The sequence below is a fragment of the Rhinolophus sinicus genome, linkage group LG11, assembly GCF_036562045.2.
Source record: "Rhinolophus sinicus isolate RSC01 linkage group LG11, ASM3656204v1, whole genome shotgun sequence".
NCBI lineage: Eukaryota > Metazoa > Chordata > Mammalia > Chiroptera > Rhinolophidae > Rhinolophus > Rhinolophus sinicus.
Window position 1 is genome coordinate 60,770,810 of NC_133760.1, and position 26,136 is coordinate 60,796,945.

Consider the following 26,136-nt stretch of genomic DNA (forward strand, 5'->3'; position numbering starts at 1 on the left):
AGAGGAGTTGGGGGATTTTCAAGATCCATTGTTATGTGAGCAAAGCATTTTTTTCCCCTCTCAGCAACGAAGGCAAAAAGTTTGCTACTGAGCTCTTTCTCTAATTCATAGGTAAGCTGGACTGAATGTCTTGGAAAGATTTCAGTGGAGGAAGGAGAACCAAGATGATCATATCTTTCTATCACCAACCTTAATTTCTTTGGTTGCTGTTTTATTTGTCTACTGGCTAAGACTTGAGGTCAAAGTTAATCTCCAGCTCCAGAAAAGCCTGAGAAAGACCAGGCTAGACTACATCTGCCTTTCTGTCACTGGGTTCCACATCTTCATACTTGAACTGAACATGGTCTTTTCCTCCCCTAACCATCAGTCTAAGGAAAAAGTGAGTGGCAAGGTTTTACTTCTTTCTTTCTTTCTTTTTTTTTTTTTTTAAATTTTATTGGGGAAGGGGAACAGGACTTTATTGGGGAACAGTGTGTACTTCCAGGACTTTTTTCCAAGTCAAGTTGTTGTCCTTTCAATTTTAGTTGTGGAGGGTGCCGTTCAGCTTCAAGTTGTCGTCCTTTCAGTCTGAGTTGTGGAGGGCGCAGCTCAGCTCCAGGTCCAGTTGCCGTTTCTAGTTGCAGGGGTCACAGCCCACCATCCCTTGCGGGAGTCGAGGACTTGAACTGGCAACCTTGTGGTTGAGAGCCCACTGACCCATGTGGGAATCCAACTGGCAGCTTTCGGAGTTAGGAGCATGGAGCTCCAACCGCCTGAGCCACTGGGCCGGCCCCGGTTTTACTTCTTTCTTTAAGAGAGTTTTATACCTGAAAAATGTGGACATGGTCTGTCTGGAATTCACCAGGTACCTAACAAATTCGTGTAGATAAACTGAAGAAATTATAGGACATAAAAAGAGAAAATAATATTGGTTCAATAGTCAAATTGAAAGCATGCAGTTATGGGGCCATGCATCTGGGAAGGTAGATTCTATTTTTATGGTGTGAGAATGTATCAAGTGCTCAATTCTGGATATAATTTGTCTCAGTGATCAGGATGAAGGTATAGAAAGCATCGAGCAAATTTGTAAATAGATTGGTACATGGAAAGATAGCAAATAATATCATAAAACTGTTAGGACTAATAAATGAATTCAGTAAAATTACAGAATACAAAATCAATATACAAAAGTTTGTTGTGTTTCTATACACTAATTACAAACAATCAGAAAGAGAAATTAAGAAAACAGCTTCATTTACAATTGCATCAAAGAGAATAAATACCTAGGAATAAATTTAACCAAGAAGATGAAAGTCTGTACTGTGAAAACTAGAAGATATTGATAAAAGAAATAGGAGAAGACACAAATAAATGTAAAAATATTGCATGCTCATGGATTGGAAGAATTAATATTGTTAAAATGTCCCTACTACTTAATGTAATCTACATATTCAACACAATCCCTATCAAAATTCCAATGGCATGTTTCACAGAAATAGAACAAATAATCACAAAATTTGTATGGAAACACAACAGACCCCAAATACCCAATGAAATCATGAGAAAGAAGAACAAAGCTGGAGGCATCACACTTCATTGTTTTCAAACAATATTACAAAGCTATAGTAATCAAAACAGTATGTTGTTGTCATAAAAACAGACACATAGATCATGTAACAGAATAGAGTCCAGAAATAGATCTACACACATGTGGTTAATTAATTTAGTACAAAGCAGCCAAAAATATACAATGGAGAAAGGACAGTCTCTTAAATAAATGGAGTTGGGAAAACTGGACAACCACATGAAAAATAATGAAACTGGACCACTATCTTATATCAGACACAAAAATCAATTCTAAATGGATTAAAGACTTGAACACAAGATCTGAAACCATAAAACTTCTAGAAGAAAACATAGGTGGTAAACTCCTTGGCATTGTTCTTGTTCATGGTTTGTTGTATTTGACACCACAAGCAAAGGCAAGAAAAGCAAAAATAAACAAGTGGGACTACATCAAACTAAAAAGCTTTTGCACAGCAAAGGAAATCATCAATGAAATGAAAAGGCAATAGGAGAAAATATTTGCAAATATTATATCTGATAAGGGGTTAGTATCTAAAATGTGTATATAACAAAATCATGCAACTCAATAGCAAAGCAACAAAAAATCTAATTACCGTGTTTCCCTGAAAATAAGACCTAGCTGGACCATCAGCTATAATGTATCTTTTGGAGCAAACATTAATATAAGACCTGTCTTATTTTAGTATACTATAAGATCAGGTATAATATAATACCAGTCTTATATAGTATAATATAATATAGTATAATATAAGACCGGGTCTTATATTAATTTTTGCTCCAAAAGACACATTAGAGCTAATGGTCCGGCTAGGTCTTATTTTCGGGGAAACATGGTAAAAAAATGGCCAGAGGATCCAAATAGACATTTTTCCAGTGAAGACACACAGATGGCCAACATGTACATGAAAAGGTGCTCAATGTTACTAATCTTCAGGAAAATGCAAATCAAAAACCACAATGAACTATCACCTCACACCTGTTAGAATGACTATTATAAAAAAGACAGGAAATAACAAGTGTTGGCTAGGATGTGGAGAAAAGGGAACCCTTGTGAACTGTTGGTGGAAATGTAAATTGGTGCAGCCACTATGGACAACAGTATGGAGGGTCCTCAAAAAATTAAAACAGAACTACCATATGACCCAGCAGTTCCACTTCTGGATATTTATCTGAAGGAAATGAAAGTACTATTATAACTTGAAAAGATCTCTGCACCCCCTTGTCACTGAAGGACAATTTATAATAGCCAAGACATGGAAGCAACGTAGTGCCCACTGATGGAGGACTGGATATAGAAAATGTGGCACATATGCACAATGCGGTGTTATTCATTCATAAAAATGAAGGAAATCTTTCCATTTGTAACAACATGGATGGACCTTGAGGGCATTATGCTAAGTGAAACAAATCAGACATGAAAAGACAAATCCTGTATGATTTCGCTCATATGTAGGGTATAAAAACAAAAACAAAAACAAACTGGATTCATAGATAGATACACAAAAGAGATTGATGGTTGCCACAGGCAGGAAGTGAGAGGTGGGCCAAATGGGTGCAGGGGGTCAAAAGGTAGAAACTTACAGTTATAAGATAATAAGTCCTGCGGGTGTAATGTACATCATGGTGTATATAACTAGACATTGTGGTGATCATTTCACAATATATGCAAATATCAAATCATTATGTTATGTACCTGAAACTAATATATGTCAATTATATCTCAAAAAAGAAAAAAAAATAGGACAGGGGAGCAAGTGCTGCTGCTTTTTAAAGGACACCAGAGAAGCTGGAAAAAGTCAATTAAATTGCTAACTCCTAAAAATGAGAGGAAAGGAACAAACTCTAGAATCAAAATGTAGAACAGGAAGTGGGCTAGTGAGAAGTCTTATATACATTGAATGGGAGAAGAATGCCCAAAACAAAGGAGGCTGAAAAACACCTCACCATTGGGGATTGTGAGCACAGATACATTTAATTACACATTTAGGGCACCAATTATTATATTCATTATTATTTTATGAAGGAAAAACTTAGTGGTTTAAAACGACATACGTTTATTACCGTTAGTTTCTGTGGGTCAGGAATCTGGGTGAGGTTTAGCTGAGTCCTCTGGCTCAGGGTCTGTCACAAGGCTACAGTGATCTCAAAGAGGATCTGCTTATATATTGACTCATGTGGTTATTAGCAGGAATCAGTTGCTCATGGGTTGTTAGACTCAGGGCCTTCGTTCCTTGCTGGCTGGACACCTTCCTTAGTTCCATTGGGTAGCTCACAGCATGGCAGCCTGCTTCCCCCAGAGCAAGCAAACAAGAGAGGAAGACACCATGAGCAAGTGAGGAGCCAGAATCTTTTGTGACAGCCTATCACTTTTGCCATATTCTGTTTGTTAGAAGGAAATCCCAAGGACCAGCCCACATGCAAGGGGAGTGTTACACAGGGGATGAACACCAGAAGGCAGGACGGTTGGAGCCATCTTAGAAGCTGCCTACCACATGGGGCACAACCAGGGGCTGACTGTCAAAAGCAGAAAAGTGTGCCAGACAAATGTTTGTATTCCAATACTAAGGAGGGTGTGGATGCTTCTTACCTTGCTTATGTTGAGTGTTATGCTACAAAAAAATAGAAAAGGTCTTTAAAAATTGAAAATGTGATCTATAAAAAGGATGTGGTGAAGGAGGTAGCAGATTGGAAAATAAAACCCAAGGACCAAGAGAAAAATGAGAATACTATTATACAACGAAGTTACATGACCATACACTAGAATTTCCACATAAGCATTAAAGCGTTCTCGAAAGACCCAGGAGCTAGGACTAGACAAATGGAATCATTTCTATAATAAAGTATTGCTTAGGAACAACAGAGTTCTAAGCCATTTGGCTGACTCAATCCACCAAAAACTACTTGCCAAGGGGACAAAGTGATACTTACACGTGCCATCATCGTAAGGAACTTCTAGAGATAATTGGCAAAGACTCCTTTATATTTAAAATGAGTTAGCTATCTATTCAAGGACTTTGTTTTCATAAAAGGAGAAGTCTAAAAGGAAGAAGAAAAATCAGCACGTTGGGGGTAATACTTTAGAATAGGCTCTTGGCGAATCTAGGCAGGACTGGTGGTCTGGCCCCTCCCTGCCTGTCTGTCAGGTCACCTCTCCCTTCACTCACTCACTGCCTGGCACATCATGCTGCAGCCACACTGGCCTCCCTGCCTGTCAGCAAAACACAGCTGCCCCCTAAACCTCATTTCATTCAGGTCTGTGCTGAACTGTCATCTTTCCAGAAAGAACTTCCCTGACTGCTATCTAAAATAGCATCCACTTACCCCATCCTCTTACTTTGCTTTTATTTATCATAGCAGTTACCACTTTATCTGTTTATTGCCTGACTTCTCCGTGGAGATAAAAGTTCTAAGGAATTCAAGGTCTTTAGCTCACTCCTCTAGGGGCTTGAAACGCAAGCCATTGTCTCTTATCAATAGTGTCTGTTGAGTGAATGAAAGAAAAAATATAAGTGAAGCACATAAAAAAATGCCAGCAGAAAAGCATAGAAATGGCAAAAAAGGTGAAGAACAAGCAATAACAATTTACCAGAGTTGTGCTAATATGAATTCGTGCACAATATTTATAATTGTGTATAATATGTGATTCATTTTTTAAAAATCCCGAAAGACTCAAATGATCTAATTTACTTGAAAATATTTAGTACAGTATATAAGCTGGTCCGCACTGCAACTCCCTTTTCCTCTAGATGCGAGTGCTAATTTCTGTGGCGTCTCCGCAAGGAGACTGAGCTCACCTCGCTTTTTTAATTAAAAAAATGTATTCTTGTCGCTATTTGATTGGCTGTCCCTCCGAGGCGCCCCTTTGTCATTGGCCAGAACCCCAGTCTATCACTCCCGTGCCCAAGCAGTCCATTGGTCCGGTGCCGCAGACAGCAACCGCTGCCAGCGCTCCAGCAGGAGGAGATCCCCCGTGAAGTCTAAGGCACCTCCCGCCCACATTCCAAAGCCTGGGCTGAGACTTCCTGCTGCCCTGTCCTTGGGGGTGGGACAAGTTAGAGAGAGAGACTTCTGATTGGGTAGGACAGACGAGATACGTATATGATTGGTCACTTCCCTGGAGGGAGGTGGAGTCATAGCTTGGTCCTGGTGTCGAGCTGAGGAGCTTTGGGAGTCTCAAAGTTTGTGTCTGGAGCAGTAGTGGAGCGTGGGCTTAGAAGGAATTTTCTTGGGATAAGCGCTGATCTCTTGCCTTCATTTTGGATGCACACCCTGCTTTAATCCCTTCAGCCTTCGGCCCGATCCCTGGATAGCCTGTCTCCCCCGGGATTTTCAGATCTCCGAGGACACCGGACCGGAGCCCTCGGCAGTGCTCTCTTGGCCAGGGGAGCGGACGCTTTCCCTTCTAAGTGCATAAACTACACACACACACACACTCACACACACACTCACACTCACACACTCACACTCACACACTCACACTCACTCACTCACGCACTCACGCGCGGAGCCGGATCTCGTCCTCCGAGGCGGCTCTGCCTGCTCCCCTCCTGCCCTCAGCATCCTCGGCCCAGCGCGCCTCGGACCACCATGGAGGTGCTGGAGAGCGGGGAGCAGAGCGTCCTGCAGTGGGACCGCAAGCTGAGCGAGCTGTCAGAGCCCGGGGAAACCGAGGCTCTCATGTATCACACGGTGAGGACTTGGCGGGGCCGGGAAGGAGCGACTTAAAAGGGGGAGGTGTTGTCATCAGAGCAACAGCTGGGAATGGGGACCTGGGATGGAAGTTTTGGGGAAGAGGCAAGCCCAGAATGAAGAGATCTGGGGAGAGGCGTGGTTTTTATATCTGAAAAGATAAAAGCGGGCAGCTGGCCCTTTTACACTTTTAATAATAGTAGTGACAATAGTAATTGTTCCTTTAGCAATTTATCCTTTTTTGCTCCCAAGGCATTTTCACATCTGTAATATCAATTGCTATTGCAATCAGTACTGTAAATCGGGAGAAGGATAAGGTGTTTAGAGAATAATATGTCTCTCTTTAGTTTGCTACTGATTTTTGTGGGAAGGTTTTAAACAAAATAAAGTAGCATTTTATTTCCTTTGCTGTCATAGTCTCTCTTCCTTTCTTGTTTATATTTCAAGAAGTACGTGTGTGTGTTTTGGAAAGGCCCCTTTGCATCAGGAGGAAGATTGCTTTATTTGGCTCCTTTAACTGTACAGCCAAGAAATCTGCTTCCTCCCTCTTCAGAGGAAAGATCAGCAGAGGAGTATGGAAAATCTGAGGCAGTTGCATATTTCAGAAAGGCTTTAGAGAAGGGGACAGCTCACCAGTTCCTTGTTCAGTCTGATGCCTCAGAGACCCCTTTGGAGATTAAACTGTCACAGAGCAAGCACATTTCTTTGAAAATTTTCAATTTCAATTTTTTGGTATTAAATTTGTGAAATGAAATTTTGTTTCCAACAGCCAGCACTGATAAAGGACTTTCATGTGAGATCTTTGTTTCTTTTTTTATAAATACAGAAGTTTGAGAGAGAGAGAGAGAGAGAGAGAGAGAGAGAGAGAGAGAGAGAGAGACTAATGAGAAAATGAGAGGCTTGGCTGTTTGTTTCTCCTTCATGATTCTTTTAATGGGGTCAATGCCAGGATATTTGAAACTTCTGCAAAATGGCCTGCAGACTCCACCTCTTTGGCCTTTGCCTCTGCCTGACGTTATTTTGGGAAAAGGGATGAGGGCCTCCCTGTGATTCCCACTAAAACATTTGTGGTGGCTGAGAGTGGCTTGTTTAAAGAATGCAGAGTGCAGGGCCGAGAGGGAATGGTAGTTCATGCTGGGGCAAAAGCCAGATGTGTAGTGTGATCTGCCAGGCTTTGCTCACGGAGCCTGTCCCGAGGAGACCTCGTGGGCTGCGCTTGGATTGGAGGCCCAGATGTGCTTCCTGTCGTCAGGACAGACCTTCAAGCACGTTGGCTCTCGCATATCTTCTGATAATTGGATGCTCCAGATGTTTCTACTGACACGGGCTGCATTTTAACTGGTTGCGGAGGGGCAGCTCTTCCCTTTTGTTCTGAAACACTCTGTGACCGTGTCCCATCCAGCAGCTCTAATGTCACAGCTTTGGGCTTGTCTTTGAACTGGTGGGATGAATTATGCAGTATGCACAGGTGTCCACACTTCCTTTCTTGGGCCCCGTGACTTGCATTTGTGAGATCACAAGCCAGGGTTTGAGATTCTACCTGTGACTGTGGCATTAGCGTAGACTGGCTCTAACATCTTCATGCAGCGTTTCAGGGGTAGAGGTCTTACATTCCTTTTGGCATTAAGGGCTCAGTGTTTCTATGTTATTGTAATGAAGCAGTGATGCATGATTATTTTTCTTCTAATTTTGTTTATTTTTTAAATGACTTGATGTTCACCACTTCAGGATGCATCTCTCTTCTGGGCAGCTCCCACATAGAAAATGCCACTCATCATGGCTGCAAAGTTGCCAACAAACTGTGTATATGAATTAGTGTTGAAAGAGGTTTTGGATTTAGTAGCACAGAACTGGCTTATATTCCTTCTAAACTAAGGGGAGTTTGGCAGAGATTTGAAAATAGATAACTTTCCCGTCTGTTTCTTGAACTCCGTTTTGGGTATCCAGTTGCAGAGCTGGTTATTATTGTCGTTTGTCCATAATGTGGAATGGGCTGACCTCCATGTAGGAAAAGGATGGCCTGATTATGGATTCATTTATTGTTTTTTTAAATTAGTAATTATCGAATATCTTCTAAGCACCAAGTGCTGTTCTGAGCAGTTGGGATATTTCAATGAACAAAAGCAGACAAAAATTCCTGACCTTGAGAAACTTACTTTCTAGTATGCGTGTGTGTGTCTGCGTTGGGGAAGATAATAAATGATAAACATAATAAAGAAGCAAGTGAAATAGTATGTTAGACAATATAAGCGCGATGGAAAAAAGTGCAAGTAGAACAAGGTAAGGGGGTGGAGGAAACAGGATGGAGAAAGGGCAACATCTGCTATTGAATTGAGTGATGGAATAAGCATCCGATAGAAAGTGGATCTGAACAAAAGGCTTGAAGGAGGGGAGAATGTTAGGTCAGAGGATGAAAAGCCCTGGTGGAGGCCCTAAGGTGGGAGTGTGTCTGGCCTGAGCCTGTGGTAATATCACCTTCTGTGTTAGATCCCCCCATTTTGGTCAGTTATTTTCCTTGTAGATGCAGGTTAGTTCTGAGACACAGGGCCTGCATTTGGATTGACCCAGTAAAACTTTCCCAGTTGAGTGGATTGGGCATTATATAGGGATGGGAGAGCCTGCGGGGAGGGTAAGGCGCAGAGGCAAGTCAGCAAAGTGGTATGATAATAGCTACCAGCTCTGAGTATTTATTACCTGAAAGAGAGGGCTGGCTTCATGTGCAGCCCTACAGGCACCCCCTCCCTCTGGGTGTGATGCTCTGCTATCACCATCTGGAAATCCTTAATAGTTTCTGAACAAGGGGCCCCAACTTTCCATTTTGCACTGGGTCCCACAGATTACGTAGCCGGTCCTGCTGAAAGGCATTGCATTTAGTGCTTTACAAAAATTATACCATTGAACCAACCCTTTTACTGACCCAATGAAGGAGGCATTTGTATCTTTGTCATGTTACAATGAACAACAAAGAGGCTTAATGAGCTTCAGTGACTTGGTGAAAGGTCTCACAGCTGATCAGTGACAGAACCAGAATGGAAATTCAAGTCTGTCTGCCTCCATAGCCCCAGTTCTTGCCTTCCCTGCTGTGTGAATGAGGGATCCAGACTTACAGAGAAGGAACCGAATCAGAGGATGGGAGAGGATGGTTGGAGAGCGAGAACCTGCTGAGCCTGAAAGCAGCTAATGTTTAACTGAGGTGGTGGTGCTAGCCACCAAGCTTTCCTAGCGTGATCACTCTATTTGCTCTAAATATGGATTCAGTTACCATATGCGTGATTGCTGATGCCCTGTTTTAGCAAACTTGTCACCTCCCTGATTTTAAAAACATGGAAGGTACAAGTCGCTTGGGGTCGGGATTATGTGGTCTCTCCGTGAGCCATCAGGAACAATATTTTTCTCCTTTGGTTACTTAGGACTTTGGTTCCTTGGTCCAGAAGGATAAGGGCTTAGAGGAGACGGGGTCAAAGTCTACAAAATAATGAAGCACATAGAGTGAGTATGGACTTGCTCGTTAGGTCCTGGATCATTAGCGCTTTGGGCTTCCTCTTGAAGTTTAAAAAAATAGTTCCCATACAGATGATGAAATATTATTTTAAATCAGTGAGTAGTGCACTTAGGAAAGGGACTTGGGGGGTCAAGAGAGGGAGGAAAGGAGGAAGAGAGAGTTATTTACACACTATCCCTGTTGTATTGTTCAGATTTTTACCTGCTGAATGTGTTTAGAAAATGAAAAATGACAATTTAAAGGCACCACGTAAAACTGGACTAGAGGTAATTCTAGCCTGAGTTTCCTTGAGGGCAAGGAGGACCTTGTATGCTATTAACACTCAGCACCACTGGAGTTGGTGGAGGCCTTGGGTGAAGGATGGAGGACGTGGGAATTCTCAGTGGGGCTCTTGGGGCGGAGGATTCACAGAGGGCCTGTGTCTGACAAGTGTGATCTTGGTGACTTGCTTATATGTCAGTTGAGCAATCTGGAAAGTAGGGATTTTGTCAATTATTGCAATGATTTTTATCTTTGAAAAAAGGTACACAGGAAGAACTACCACGTCTTTGCAAAGATGACAGAAGGTCTGCTTGTTTGCAATGCTAAATTCCCATAAATCCAATTGTTTGTAAAATGACTTAATGGCTGTAAGACGTAAATTTGATATCCAGTTGGATCTTATAGTGAAATGACTGATCCCAGACAGTGATAGTGGGGAGAGTTCAGGGGATGCTCAACTTGCCTGGTGCCCGGATGTGAAAGCCGTCTTGCTTCCACGTGCATCACTGCTTGCCGGAATGGAGTTGGCTAATCTCACAGACCAGTGGTTTCCCCTTCCTCCCGGCTGGCCCAGAGACTGAGGGCTCCAGTGGGAGGCTGAAGCTTGGGGTTTGCCCACTACAGTTGGTCCCTGGCCAGGCTTTGAGGGGGAAGCTGGGTCCTCATGGCTAGAGACTATCATTCCTTCGGGTCACCTGACCCCCCAAACTGAATAATGATTTCCAGTAGGAGACAAAATTGTGAAGTAAATATAATTTGCCTTAAAGGTTCTTGCTTCACCTTTTTTTACCTGCACCCCCTTCGTGTTTCCCTCACTTTTTGGACCCCAAGTGCTCACGGTAATAATGTTCTCTTCCCAATTTTCCCTCTTAAATTTTGCTCTCAGGACAGATTTGGTAAGCTTACACTAATATACTTAACATGAAATACTTTATGTTAAAAGGGTGCATCTCTACATGCAGAACTTAAGGTAATAGCCAGGTAGTCGGGGAGGAATATTGGGGGAGTTGGGGTGGGGAGCCCCCACTAACCCTGTACTATTCCACCTGGTGGCCATTTTCATAAGGTAGCCTCGCACATGTGTTGCTAACTTATCTATGATCCAAATGATTTTCACTGGCTTGGTGAAAAATCTTTGACCCATTATAATATTGTCTCTGCAATTGTTCTCATGGTGTTAACTCAGGTTGGGGGAAGGTGGGCTTGGGCTCAATCCTGAAAGACGAGAGGGCAGTATTGAGTATCGTACTTACCTTCTTTCTTGAAGGATCCCCGAGAGATAATATTCTGTGGAGCTCTGAAGTGAATGAAATTATGCTTGCAGCAGAAATGATTAACCATTACATTAAATTACAATGCTTGAAACTGCAAGTAACTGAAAACAGACTCAGGTTGCTTATACGTACCGTAAGTATATTATTATGTCATGTTGCAAGATGCCTGGAAGAATAGCCACTTCTTTGGCTGATATAGCAACTCCTCAGTGTCCTCATGGACCCAGATTCCATCCATCTGTATACAGATTTCATCTTTACATTGGGGGCAACCTGAAGGCAACTTATACTCAGGAATTTCAGGTGGTCAGTTCAAAAATGACAATATCCAGAGGAAGTTGAGAGGTGGTGTTTTCCTTATATTCCTTCTTAGGATGGAAGGAACTTTTTTCAGAAGCCCACCAGCTGACTTCTTTTTGAGTAGTCTTGGCAAGGATTGGAATACATGTCCATTTGTAAACCAATGGTTGGAAAAAGATTTACGCAATTGGCTTAGATTAGTCATAAGGGAATGGAGGAAATATTGGAGGCTCAATCAGTGTGACCATTTGTAATGACCACTAGTAAAACAGTCTGAGTTGATGCTCCTAAAGGATCCAAAGATGTGTTTGTTTAACCAATCGCTGTTTTTCTCACAAAAATGGCTGGCAAATGGGGAATGTTTTAAAATCTACCATTAGATTGAAATCCACCATTAGATTAACCCAAATACTGTGCCAGTTGCAAAGCTCTAAGAACAGTATTTAGCTGTGTTAATAGCACTCAATGAAGGACGACTGTAGAGACAGCCGTAGTCTCTGAAATGCAGGTAAAGGTTATCATCGAGGGAGTACTGCTGTATCCTGACTCACTAGCAAGGAAATGCAGAATTAACTTTATTCTCTGAACTCTGCGTCAGGGCCGGATGTGAGGGCTGAAGGTAACTAGCTGAGCCTGTCATGCTTACTGTGCTATACAAGAAGGACTTGTTCTGATGGAGGTCCAACCAATCTCACAGCAGCAGGTGGAAAGCTCAATGTCATTTTTCAAAGAAGCTGTTTTCCAGTTGCATGTGGCTGTTCAAATATTGATAAGGGTGTGCCTATTTGCAGCTGGGGCTGCTGCCAGAGGCATGGCTCTGATCTGTCTTCTGACTGTCTTGGGAAGATGGCCCTAGGCCTTGGCTGGGCGTTTGGTAGAGTCCAAGGCCTATGGCTGCAGGGCGTCTGAGAGATTTTATGAATGAGGGAGTAGTCTCCACATTCTCTGCCTCTGTAGAGCTGGAATTGAAAGGCAACGATGAGACCCACCGTTTTGCTGTCAACCTTGAGCCCTACTCCTCTTTCTCCCTGTTCACGACGTGCTCCTGGGCTCTTCCAAATGAAGTTCCAAGTGACCTCAAGTTTTCCCTGCATGAAATTATCTAGGTTATCCATGGGGCACATAGGCAGTGACGGCCCATCTCATCTGTGGAGAATCTGAAGCCCAGAGCGGTAAAGAGATTTGCTCAGCTGGAGCCCAAGCAAGGACAGGAGACATGACTTTGGCTTTCCCACAATGCTTTGGTGCTCAGAGATACATAACTGCTTGATGCACGATTAATCAGAGTGAGGAAGTCTTGGGAAAATGGATACGCTTGGCAGCCTTTTATTAATATAGTAGTTTTTAAACTATGCATTCTTAGAAATGCTTCTGCAACTTTGAAATTTTAGTATGAAAGTGACTTGGGTAATTCGGTGTCAGTATCTTGTTTAGTTGAGAGAACAAGATGTGGGGCTTGGGAGGGGGCTCATCCAACAGTCCCAGTTCCAACTAGACAAGCGTTGAAGGCAGTATTGTGGGTGGAACGGGTGGGCTTCCAAGCCAGGCAGATTTGGCGTCCAGGGCCACTGGTTTTCTGGGCAAGTTGCCTCACCTCTTTGGGTGTCACTTCCTTCACATGTCACTGCCTGGCCCATCGCAGGTACACGTTTCCATGCTTTCCCCTGTCAGATGTCTTCTCTCCGGGAAGAGGTATCCTGACCTTAGGAGTCTGACAACATTCAGGAAGCACAGGGGCCTGTAATTATTCTCTCTCATGTATCTTCATTTCCTCTCTCCCAGCTTCTGCCTTCTGCCATAAACACAGGTCTCTGCCTTGAACACATGTCTGTCAGATGCTATTACCCCTTCTGGCTCTTTTTTTCTCCCTTGTTTACTGCCAGTTTTGCTCAAACAAGTGGTCAGTAGCTCCGGCCTCCATTTCCTCACTTTTTACTTAGTCCTGCAATGCTGTATGTTCTGGTTTCTACTGCTGCTGGAAGGTCCTCCACCTTCTCCCTAGGCCTCAGGGAGATATTTGGCAGTGTTGGCCACAAGGTCACCTCGGAACTCGTTCTTGCTTTGGCTTCAGACACTCTGGTGGGTTTAGTTTTTCCTGTTTCCCTGGTTTCCTTACCACCTGTTAAAATGCGAGCGTTTGGTACTTGGCCTTCTGTTCTCTCTGTACGCTGCCTTGGGCTCCTCGATCAATGTCAATACAGCTGGTTCTTGGATCTTTATGTCTGTTATTTGTCTATTGATGGACAGTGGGAGATCTTTGGAGTATGACCAAAGATTCTTCTGCGCCCTCATTAGCTGCAGAACAGAGACTCTGGCTGGGTAGTTCTTGAATCTCCATGATGCGTCACTCTGACTAAGAAGGGCTAGGGCACACTTTGATCCCCCTTATCACTGCCCCTCATTTATCTTGGGGAATGGTTAATGACTCAGCTCTCCTGCAGTGTAAACCTGTGAGAAGCGCACGGGTCATTACTGGGACACAGCTGTTTCTAGAGGCAATGTCACTCATCAGAGGCAGACTGTGTTTTGACTGGACTTGTGCTTTTTCTTGAGTCGGGGAAGCCTTTTGTGCTGTTCTGCGGTGGTATGTTTAATTTTTTTCTAGGACTGTGGAAGGTCAATGTGAAAGTCAGACATAACTTCTTAGATCACGTACCATGTATTCCTCTGGTGTGTATACTGCTGTCAAGCTCAGTTACAATTGCCTCATGTTGAATTGCCTGCTTTTGAATTGCTCTGTTCTGGAGTCATGTGTTTATCTAAACTTTACTGACATTACTGAAGAGCTTTCAATTTTATTTTATTTTTTTAAGAGTTGAGATGAGTTATTCTGAGCCACCCATGTTTCTATGCCTGCTTCTTGTTGGAAGTATCAGTGGTGGCTTTTGGAAGAGAGTTTTTCTTTGGAGCATAAAGCATTTTGATGTGTGATCTCACTGTAGTACAAGTTACTTCACATCCTTGGTCTCAGTTTCTCCTGCTGTAAAATGCAGCGTTTGTATTCCACAGTCCCAAAGGTTCCGTTTTTACACCACCGTTTCGTGCTGAGTATTATACTCCTACCCTCGAACGTCTCTCATCTTTAAAAAATGGGTGGTGTCAGTCAACAAGATTCAGTTGATTGCCTGTTTCATTGGGGCAACTCCGTTGGCAGGAGTAGTTTTGCATTTTGTAGCCTCTATTTTCTGACTTAAAACCTTGCTTCAGTATAAACCAGACAAAATAAAGAATGGAAAAACAGGCACAGAGGTAGGAAACTTTTTTTTTAACATTAGAAAAAAAAAAAAACCCTCTTCAGACTTCTTGGCAAATAAGGAGTCTGGTTAAGAAAAAAAAATCCACAAACAGTTTCCTAGTTGTCTGAGTGGAAAATCCTGGTTTTTAACATTTCATATCTTGGAAATGTCTGAATAGTTTTTGTTTAAAGGGAAATTCCTTTTGGCTGAGAAAGAGACTGCAGGATTCAAACTGATAGGGTGATGTGTTTAGAAAAACGTGGAGGAAATAAGGCTTTGTGATGAAAATGCTTCTCGCTGGCCGATTGTGTTCAACAGAGATTTAAATCCGCGGTTACCAAGCCTAATGTTTTAAAGGTTCAACCTTTAACTGCTTCCCGTCTGCATCCTGCGCCCACAGCTGGTCCTTCCTCCAATTTGAGAAACTTAATGAACTGCTTTTCTAAACCTGTGTATGTTCAAGGCAGGAGGATATGCGTTCTTGACCTTGTGGCTCTCCCAGCCCAGGGGGAAGGAAGATATGGAAACCAGTCGTTAAATTGCAAGTCATTAAATACCTGGTCTACGTGTTGCCTGACAGGCTGTATCCAAAGCATTTCTGGGGCACAGAGAAAGGAACAACAATGCTGAAGGAGACGAAGAGTTGGGGAACACGTCACAAGGCAGGTGGTATTTGCAGTGGGTCCCGAAGTATAAACAGAAGTTCTCCAGGCAGTGGGCACAGCAGATACAGCGTAGGAACGTATGAAAACAACTTGGTTGATTCTGGAAATCCCAGTCATTTTATGTAGAGAGTAGGTTGCTCTGTGGGGACTGTTGGGAGATAGGACAAAATCAGAACAGGTTTGCCTGCTTTGTTGACCATGTGGACGTTCTTTTGTGGGCAGTGGGGTGGAAGGCTTTTAACAAGAGAAGGACAGGAACAGAAATGTGTTTGAGAAAGGAAACCCTAGTGGTTATGAAGGGTGGATTGGAGGGCAGCATTAAGGGCGGCGAGATAGTCTGCTGGCTGTTTCAAGATACCGTGCAAGCCTGAACCAGACAGGGAGGAGTACGTGAATGCAAGAAAGGATTGGGCGCTTGCGTCGGACACTTGATGACCACGGGAATGAGAGCGGGATGTGGGAGGCTTCCTGTTTTCTGACGTGGTGACGGAGCTGACAGTGCTGCCATGGACCTGGAAAGGGACACTTTGGAGGAGGACTGAGTTCGGTGGGGAAGATAGTGAGTTCAGTTTTGGACATGGGAATTGTGATGTGTTCACACAACACTCAGATACCTAAACGGCATTTGGAAACGTGGGTCTGGAGTTCGGGAGGAAGGTCTGGACTGGAGATGCAGGTTTGGGTGTTACGAGTCTAGTGGAGGATAAGTGAAGCCACGAGCCCATAGAAGATAGTCCCGAGAGGTCAGACTGAGGGTGAAGAGTCTGAGAAAAGGCTGAGGATGGAGCCCTGGGGGAATCTGCAGATGGTACTGTGGTCTGTCCTGGTGGGCATGCTATGGGGCTTTGTGCCTGGAGAGTGAAGGCCTTGTTTCCAGGCAAGAGTAGAAACTGCAAAAGGGCAGGCACTGAGCAATATGCGTGGTGGATAACATATGTAACGCTGCCTCTTTCTTCCATTTTTCTTGGGTACAAGATGAAAATCAGTCCTCAAAATTGTCCTTGGGAACAGTCACTGGTGCCGGGGCAGGTTTCTGAGGGTGCTTTCTTCATTGTTCTCTCCAGGCTGAGGCCAGCTATCCCTGATGACTCTCCAATCAGCGAGGAGGAGTTTGTGCCCGTGTCCCTTTGTGCATGTGTCATTAATGGTTCTTAGGCGTTGGGGTGTGCAAAAGGGGAGTCTCTAGACTCAGACCTATAAAAGAGGGTTGGGATTTATCAAATGACTGTCAGGTTTGAGGCTTTTACTCTTCCTTGGTTTCTGAGAAAGTATCAGGTGGACCCCCTGGTCGTCAAAGATGAGTTTGATCACAGAGACATCAACAATATTCACTTAGTAGAAAAATAGAAAAAAAAAACCACCAAAAAAACTAATTGGCTTTGTTTTTGTATAACATCATAGTAGGGACGGGAGAGGACAAATGGTTTTGTAGTAAGAATATGAATCTGAAGGCTTCCAGTGGAAGTAGCATTAAAATAGATGGTGTGGCTTCAAAGAAAGTGTGCAGCTACAAGCAGGGCCTGAGTTTCATTTCAGGACCTACAAAGGGGGCTCTTGGGACACCCTGGGGCCTTGCCCTTGACCCCTGCGTGCTGAGGCTGGCTTCCTCCTTTGCTGTCTGCTGCCCTGTACCTGGGAGTGCCAGTTTTATCTCAGGGTTGCTCTCACCTCGCCCAAGGAGGAGAGGGACAGCCTGGGAGGAGGGGGTCGCGCAGCCAGGACTGACATGAGGGCCGAGAGAGTGGGTGGGAAGTACGGAGAATTCTCTTCCCGACTGCCCAGGAAGGAAGCAGCCATGCTCAGCCCAGAAGAGGTTAGGATTCACTGCACCGTTTAGCTGCACTGCAGGTTACACGTTATCTCTTAGCTGACTGGGAAGCAGATTATTTTTGATCACGTTATTTCAATAACAAAATGCCTTGTGAGGTGGAAGCACCTATATTACAAACTTTTTTTTTTTTTTTTTAAATAGACTTAATTTTTAAGAACAGCGTTACAGTCACAGAAAAATTGAGCAGAATGTACAGAGAATCCCCATATCCCCCCCCAGTTCTCCTCTCACTACACACAACATACCCCACCATTACTATCCCGCTGTTACAAACGTTTGGAATGTGGATTCATAAGCTGGGGTTACTGTGGTAGCTTTTGGTTTTAACTTTTTTTTTTTAATTAGTCACAGACAAGATTCCTTTTGTAGTCTAACAAGAGGCCAAATTGGCTCACTAGAGCCTTGTGTGTGTGTGTGTATGTGTGTGTGTGTGTGTGTGTGTGTGTAGGATGTTTTCTGTTTTGTTTTAATAAAAACTTAAAACAATTTAGGAGCAGACCTATCGAATTCAGTAGAATACAATTAAAAAGTTAAAATATGATGGTAGGATCGAGGGGGGGAAATACTAAATTTTCTTGGAACCCAAGACCCTGAAGCCGATCTCTGTCGCTGTGACTTTTAACTGCCTACACTGAGATGGCATTCATTTCTGAGGCACTGCCAGGAGTTGTTTTTCTGGTTCGGCTCTGGATTTGCAAGTTTTCTTTCCAGGGCTCTCCTGCAGCCTGTGACCTACATTTGGGAACAGCTGGAAGGCCCGGGGCTGCAGGCTGAGAAGGCCACAACCTAACCCAGATGGAGACCAACCTGCCTGCCTCGGGCTCCAGGACGTCATGCTCTAACTGAAGATGCCCCGCGACCCTGGCAATCTAAACATACTCATGTTCGTGCATGATGAGAAAGAGAAGCAGGAAAGGAGCAGCGAGAAAACCATTTGGTTTTCCAGCTGTGTTTACACGTTCGAAACATGAGGTGGGTCGAAACCCAGTGTTTCCTTTTGATTTAAACACAGACCTTCTAGGAGGAAACTGAAATTAAGCCTGGCCCAGCTGAGACGTGGGTTGGTTGAGTCGATTGAGTGTGACGAATCTTTAGCGTTCTTATTCCATACTCTTTCTATTTCTGTTGTGGGATGCTGGATGCCCTGGGGTCTGCTGATGGCTCACCCACGGGGCGAGAGGGTTGGTTGGAAAAGCAGGCGTTTTGGAGCCAGCATGAACTTCATAGCCTTTTGATTACTGACAGATGATTTATTCCGTGCTTTCCCAGCTCTGTAGACATGGCACTCTTAGAAAATGAGGATGTCTGCTTGGTGCATTGACGTAAGAGATGGGACTGATCACAGCCCAGGGGCCCTGTCGGCTCCAGCCTCCACCTGGGGCACTTGACAGACACATTCATCGGGAAGCTACCAGAACAGTGCCAAGCCCATCATGGGTACCCAGAAAAATAGTCGCTGAATGAATAGGTCAGTGAATGACTCTGGGCTTATAATGGGGTTCTGGCACTGCCTCCTCTGGGTACCCTTCTGAGACTTTCCCAAAGTCATGATAGAAGATGACTGACATGATGGAAATAAAGTGTCTATCTCCATGCCTGCTCCATGGTCACTACTTAGAAATATTAGATCCCTGTCCTCCATTTTTCTACCCCAATCATTTCAGGAAGGCATAGAAAGAAAACCCTTGCTGAATTCTAAACTTCAGGGGAAAAAAATAGTGATGGAATAAAGCCTCTTTAATGTGACCTAATTGTTTTATTGACGGATGGATTGCTTTTCTCCAGTTTTACTGTGATATAATTGATATATAGCATTGTATCAGTTTAAGGTATACACCACGATGATTTATATATATGAATGTGTATGTGTGTGTGTGTGTGTGTGTGTGTGTGTGTATACACTATATATATTACAAAATGATCACTGCAAGTTTAATTAGCATCCATCATCTTACATAGCTATAATTTTTTTCTTATGATGGTAACTGAATTTTTAAGATCTGCTATCTGAGCAACTTTCAAATATACAACGCAGTATTGTTAATCACAGTCATTATGTTGTCCATTCCATCCCCAGGACCTACTTATCTTATAACTGGGAGTTTGTACCTTTTGGCTACTTTAACCCTAATGTGTCCTAATTATGACCAGACATTTACGGAGGAAACCCTAAACGTTTCTTTAGTTCCTACCCGAATCTTTTCAGGCTCAAGGCCCGGTGTTGATTTGCATGACCGAATTCACACTTCGATTTTTCAGGCACCTGCTTCTGCAGAACTGAAATTCTCTGTAGGTTTTGAGGGGGTGGGTTGGTAACAGGTGGTAATATTCTCCAAGTCACAAGTGGGAAGGCAAGAAGGGGTCAGCCCATTCCCTGTCTCTGCCATCCCCTGAAATAACCATGTGTGACTGGGCATTGAAACCATTTACTTTGTTTTTCTAATATTAATAACGTTTCGGGGCTGATTGATATGCTTAGGAATCCATTAACATGAGGAGAGTGGGGGAAGGAATGGTAAGCATGACCTGGACGGCCCCAACGGGGCCCTGCCCACAGCTTCAGGGAGACGCGTGAAGGGCTTTCTGTGCTGTGACTCTTTCTTTCCACCAGAAAGAAAGCAGAGCAGCTTTCAGTGCTGTTGATAAACTGCAGCAAAAGGCATTTAAGCCATACGCTTTCCTTCTGTCCCACAGCCTGAATATATTCAGCCTTTAAAAATTAAAAAAAAAATTTTTTTTTTTTCAATTACTGTTACTATTCGGTATTATTGTATATTACTTTCAGGTGTACAGCATAGTGGTTAAACATTGATATAATTTACAGAGTGATCCCCCCGATCTGTTTCGTGCCCACCTTGCACCACACGTAGTTGTTACAGCCTCATTGACTGTATTCTCTGTGCTGCACTGGACATCCCCGTGACTATTTTGTAACTGCCAATTGGTACTTCTTAATCCCTTCACCTTTTTCACCCAGCCCCCCAACCTCCCTCCCATCTGGTAACCATCAGTTTGTTCTCTGTATCAATGAGTTGGTTTCTTTTTTGTTAGTTCATTAATATTGTTCATTAGACTCCACATAGAAGTGAGATCATATGGTATTTGTTTTTCTCTGTTTGACTTATTTCACTTAGCATAATATCCTCTAGGTCCATCCATGTTGTCGCAAATGGTGAGATTTCGTTCTTTTTTATGGCCAAGTAATATTCCATTGTGTATATATATGTAGCACATCTTCTTTATCCAATCGTCTATCGATGGACACAGGTTGCTTCCATATCTTGGCTATTGTTAATAATGCTGCAGTGAACATAGGGGTGCATATGTCTTTTTCAGTTAATGTTTTGGGTTTGTTCAGATAAATACCCAGGAGTGGAATTGCTGGGTCGTAAGGCAGTTCTGTTTTTAATTTTTTGAGGAACCTCCATGCTGTGTTCTGTAGTGCAGTCAGCCTTTGAGCCTCCAAAATAGTTGATGTAAGTAGATTCAGTGAGAGGATCTCCCCTGAGCCTGCTTTCTTGGGAAGCAGGGTCCTTAGTTGGTCTTCTCTGCCTTCCTTTTATTGAGACCAGCCAGTAACAGAAGTTCTATGGAGATTCTGACATGTGAATGGACCCCCTTCTATAATGCCTTGTTACTGTTTTGGCAATTTCAGTAGGGGTTTGGGAGGGCTCTGTTAGAAACCTGTGCCCAAATCTCCATCCCTTCCAGAAGTGGTACATTTTTATTTTAAAGAAAAAAATCATTGCTGATAATGGGGTCAAATGCCAAAGAGAAAATCTTTAGCTATAGAGACTAATGAGTTTGAATGTGTTACCTGGGGGTTCTTCTCCATAGAGCTGCATTACTGCAGAACAGCTGGCAATTGGGAGATGGGTTAGCCCCCTCATTGATTTTTCATGAAATACAGATGATTTTTCACGGAGATGTTTGTTCTTTGGTATTTGCCAACCAAAAGGAAAACATCCTGGTAGGTAGATTTTTTTTTTTCCCTCTCTCATTGTCCTTTTGAGAAACTATTCCCTGGGATGAATTTGATTTTAGGGAAAAAAAAAAAAAATGAAACCAAGAACAAAAATTTCAAGAATGCAAGTGTATGTGTCACTCGGCTTCATGATACAGTAATGGAAGCAAGAAAGGCCCTACTTGTCTTATGAACCAAGAAGTCCTGAGCTAGGCCTTCTCAGGTGGGGTTGTGCTTGGACAGTGCCAGGGGGGCCATCATTGTCCTGCCTTTTCATTCTGCCATCATTGTCCCCAGGGACATGGCCTCATGACCACAAGATGGCTGCTTCACCTCCAGCACCACATCAGCCTCCCTGGCACAAAGAAAGTCTGAGGGCAAAGCAGAGGGTAGGGTGGTACCTGTCTTAGAATAGCTAAGTCTTGCTCTCCAGCAGAATGCCTCTTAGGTTTTACCGGCCACCCCTCGCTGCGAGAGAGGCCAGGAATGTGGGTGTTGTAGCTGGATACCTCGCTACACTGTATGTGATTGGTATGTCTGATAGTGAGGAGGGAGGGCGGGATGGATAGTAAGTGGTGAAACAGCAGTGTCTGCCACGCTACAAAGTACCACGTTCCCAAATTTACAGGACCATCGGTTTGGTAGGGACCTTTGAGATGGCTGAGCACAGCCCTTTCATGTCACAGATAAGGGAACTGTGTGTTTCCTTCTACTTCTGCTCAGTGTGCCAAACCCCAGTTGCACTTTTCAGCACTCCCAGCCTGGGCCGCTCCTCCCCTGATGTGTAAACTGTACCCGGAATGTGAGTGGGCTGTGAAGAAGTCCCTTTCACCAGCGAGGAGAGTGGCAGGGACACAGGTGGTGTGTATATGGGAATCAAAAGGGCTGATTATGCTTTCTCAGGAAAAGCAGCCGGCCAACAATAATTACTGGGCCGCCTCTGAGTGCAGAGCCTGGCATCCAGCCTCCTGGAATGATCACAGAAGCCAAAGGAGACAGCCTTGGCCTTGAGGAGAAAAGCCTCGCAGGACCGCCAGAAACATCGCGTGTGGGGGCCGAGCCAGGACGCATGCCGACGGTGAGAACGTCCACGGCAGACCGAGGATCCATGGGAGCAGTGGCTCTGAGCAGGGATGTTTAGGGGTCTGTTATTTGGCCAACAGCGATGGTGTGTAAAAATACTGGTTTGTGTGCGAGGAAACAGCTTTGCCTGGTTGAAGCCCTTTAATATCACCCGCCTGAAACCTGCAGTGTTTTCTCTAGAAGAGCAGCCTTGAGTTGACAGTGTTTATGGACTCCTCGCGTGTGCAGAGGGAGTATGCGCTGAGCCAGATTTCCTGGAGCATGGAAGGAAGACCACTACCGCCGTGCCAGCTTTCCCTTTGAACTTTCCATTTCAATCCTCTTCTTCCCGTCCCGCATCTCCCAGGGCTGCCTGGTAGCCCCGACATTTCGTTTCTGCCATTGCTTCTCCTGTTTGAGATTCCTCCTTTGGGGGCCCAGCCAGTCTCCTCGGTGCTGGACCTGTGTGCCCGACAGCACTCTGGAGGGCATTCTTCATCCTGGCCTCAGGGCCAAGTGGTAGAAAAGGAGAAAAGGAGGGCACAGTGGCTCAGAGGTTCTTATCACCACTGGGGACCAGACGGAGATGTTCGGCATTGGTGGTATCTAGGTGTCTTTGTCGGCTTAGGCTGCTATCACTAACTACTGTAGACGGGGTGGCCTACATCACAGACCTTTATTCCTGAGTCTGGAGGCTGGGAAGTCTAAGATCACGGTGCCGGCAAATCCTGTTCCTGCTGAGATCCCGCTCTCTTCCTGTGTCCTCCCATGGTGGAGACAGAGCTGAGCTCTGGTTTCTCTTCTTCTATTAAGGGCACTAACCCCATCACGAGGGCCCCACCCTTCGTCAAACCCTAACTAACTCCCAAAGGGCCCATCTTCAAATAACATCACATTGAGGGGTAGGGTGTTAACATATGAATTTTGGGATGACACAGTTCAGTCCGTGGCACTGGGTGTTCACTAGAGTTTCAGTGAGGGTCTCAAGGGACAAGTGGTGGTGACCAGGGCAGTGTGCCTTCTGCTGGAAAAAAACCTGTGAGACTTGAAAACCTGTAGAGCGGCAGTTCTTCAGCTGGGTCTGGGAACCTCCTGAAATGCTCCCCAGGATATTGAGGTGCAGTGCTTATGTGCATTTTCCGTCACATTTTCCAAAGGTATTCATGGTCCCCAAAAGGAGAAAAGCCAGAGTTCTGGAGATTGTACTTCTACAGTGGAGGCTGAGCGGGCTCTGGCCTGACAGTGGTGTCCACCAGCACGCGTCTGTGTGTCCCCGCTGTGCTGTCGTCCATCCCCCAGAACATTCCAGAGAAGCCCTGCTCCCTCCCGCCCCTGTGCACTGATTAGACCTTGGCTGCTGACAGGTGACCTGACCACCCAAAACTAAAGGGGGCACTTCACCTGGATGCTGCACTGTTTGTCTCCTAAACTTAACCCTTTGTCTTCATTTTTTGTGTGGGAACAAGCCCTCCTTTTTTGGAGAATGCATAAAAATGAGTGGCTTACATCATAAAAACAAAAAACAAAAAAAGTCTTGCTTATTGAAGACATTCCGTAGTATCCTCAGATGCTGACTCAGAGGAGACCAAGGTGGCAGCTGTCTTTTCTGTCCATAAATGGAGGCCCTGGCCCGCACAATCATTCATAACTCCACGTAGCTCGCCCCTATTTTTCCTTTTTCTACTTCCTGGTCCTCCCACGTCAAGAATTGTTCTCTACATCCGTTTTGAATTTTATTTGACCTTATTGGTTTCCTTTAAGTCCTTTAAATCCTTTGGAAACATGATAAACATAAATTGTAAAATGACAGAACCTCCTAGAATCTGGGTTTGGCCTAGGGGTTGGCTCACTCCTGCCCCGGGCACAGCCCTGAAGGATCCGGGAGACATTTGCCTGGGTTCCGTTTCCCCTTTCCCACCAGGGCTCCCTCCTTTTGGTCTCCTTCCTGTCCCTTGTGTTTCCTTCTTGTGTCCTTTGCCATCCTCCTTCCTCTCACCTAGGCCTTTCCCTTCTCTGATGGGGCTCTAACTCCGCTGTTTCTAGGGCGACACAAGGACCCGAACTCAAGATTTGGCATCTGTTTTTAGATTCTCCTGCCTCGTTGCAAGGACTTGTGGTCCCCAGGCAATGATGGCATTCTGGAGTTTGTCACAGTTGTGGTATGCATTGGTAAGGGTCTTTGGGGGATTGGAAACTGCAGAATTTACTTTGCAAATGTAGGAAGTATCTGGGGCCCCGAGGAGCGTTCACATTAGGCCAATGGGAAATGCTGAGGCCCTCCCGCCTGTAGCTCTACCCGTTCTGGAGCCTACGTGAGCAAACCCAGTCAGGAGGAGCCCGGTCCACTGACTAGGGAAATGTAGATCTAAGTTTGCTATTTACAGGTGTCTGCAATGCTTGGGGTATGCCGGGGGCACCAGCAATCCTTCCCGCCCCTTTCTCCAGTTGTGTTTGTCCAGGCCTAGGGGCTGGCCCACCAGTCTGAGACCTTCTCAGCTGGGCCTCTGGTCACCTCCTTGGCTGACCCCACCCCTCAGTTGGTTCCGGCCTGTGAGGCTCCTGCTGTGATTATCCCCACGGCCTAGAGCAACGGTTCTCGATCTTGGCTGCCCATTGTCATTACCTGAGAGCGTAACAAATATTGTGGCCAGGGTCCCAGCCCAAGAGATTCTGATCTACTTGGTTCTGGGATGAGGCCTGAGAGGTGGGAATTTTTAAAAGCTTCCCTAAGGGATTCCAAATGAAACCAAGGTTGAAAACTGCTGCCTTGGAGCTTTGCTACTCAAAGTGGTCCCCGGACTGGCAATATGAGCATCACCTGGGAGTGTGTCACTGATGCAGGCAAGGGGAATCTCAGGCCCCACTCCGGAAGATGACAGCTCCTCTGCTGAATCCCATGCACGTTAGAGTTTGAGAAGCACTGGCTCAGTGTCCTGCTGCCCCTCCTGTGAAGACGATTGGACCTCGACCTCACCAGGTACTGATGCAAGGTCAAGCTTGATGGAGTCCCAGAAACTCACTGGGCCCCTGAACCTTTCTTGGGTTCTATATCCGATTAGGCTTCTTGCTCCCTCCCCTTCCTGCCAAATCCCTCTTATACCTGCCCACTTGGAAGTCCCAGCGTGTTTCAGTGCTGGGGGTGCAAGGATCTGGGCAGCAGTCCTATTCGGAAACGAGAGGTCAGCGGACTGCTTACAACCTGTGCTTTGGGACCTGTTGGCTCGGTGGCCTAGTCCAGCTGGCAGAGTTTGCCCTTTCCTGACCCTCGGGTTGGAGGGAGGGGTGGCGGCAGTAGGAAAATCAGACTAAAAACAAAAGTTTCCTGAAAGATAATGAATAAGGCATGCTAGAGCTGGCACGACTGGACCAGAAATGAGGGGTGCAAAGCACTGGTGGTGTTTCTCCCTCCCTCGCCTGCAGCAGGCACCTGTCCTTGGATGCAGCCCTTTCATCGTCTTCCTCTCCCAACAGGGCACTCTAGGCAGACATGGCCAATTCCTCAGATTGTGCACTTAAAATACAACTATTTTGAATTTCCCTTTTCTCCCAGAATAGCATCAGTTACTACTCATATTGTAATTCTTGAGTTTTGTCGCCGAACGTCTGAGTTCTCAAATACCTCTGAGATGCCAATCGTGACGTTGGCCTCATTTTGCCACTCACGTATCTCTAGGCCCTCACAGGCTGCCAGTGAAATGAATGCAGGTGTCTCTGAGATTGTCATGCATCTCTCCCTTCCACACATAGTTCTGGAGCAGCAGAGCTGCAGCGGGCTGGGACTTGGTG

At 44.8% G+C, this 26,136-nt stretch overlaps 1 protein-coding gene across 3 annotated transcripts in view; it reads left to right on the forward strand.

Moving 5' to 3' along the window:
* Nucleotides 1–26,136, forward strand: part of CREB3L2 (cAMP responsive element binding protein 3 like 2) — a 205,600-nt gene that overhangs the window by 94,952 nt on the left and 84,512 nt on the right. The window contains exon 1 of one of the 3 annotated variants that reach the window (XM_019750558.2): nucleotides 5,695–6,255. The exons of 1 other annotated variant lie outside the window; for it this stretch is intronic. In XM_019750558.2, the coding sequence (XP_019606117.1) occupies nucleotides 6,154–6,255 (102 nt within the window). In that variant the 5' untranslated portion in view covers nucleotides 5,695–6,153. Of the gene's footprint in view, nucleotides 1–5,694; nucleotides 6,256–18,136; nucleotides 18,297–26,136 lie in introns of those variants that run through there. One more of the 3 variants, XM_019750564.2, reaches the window with a different exon arrangement.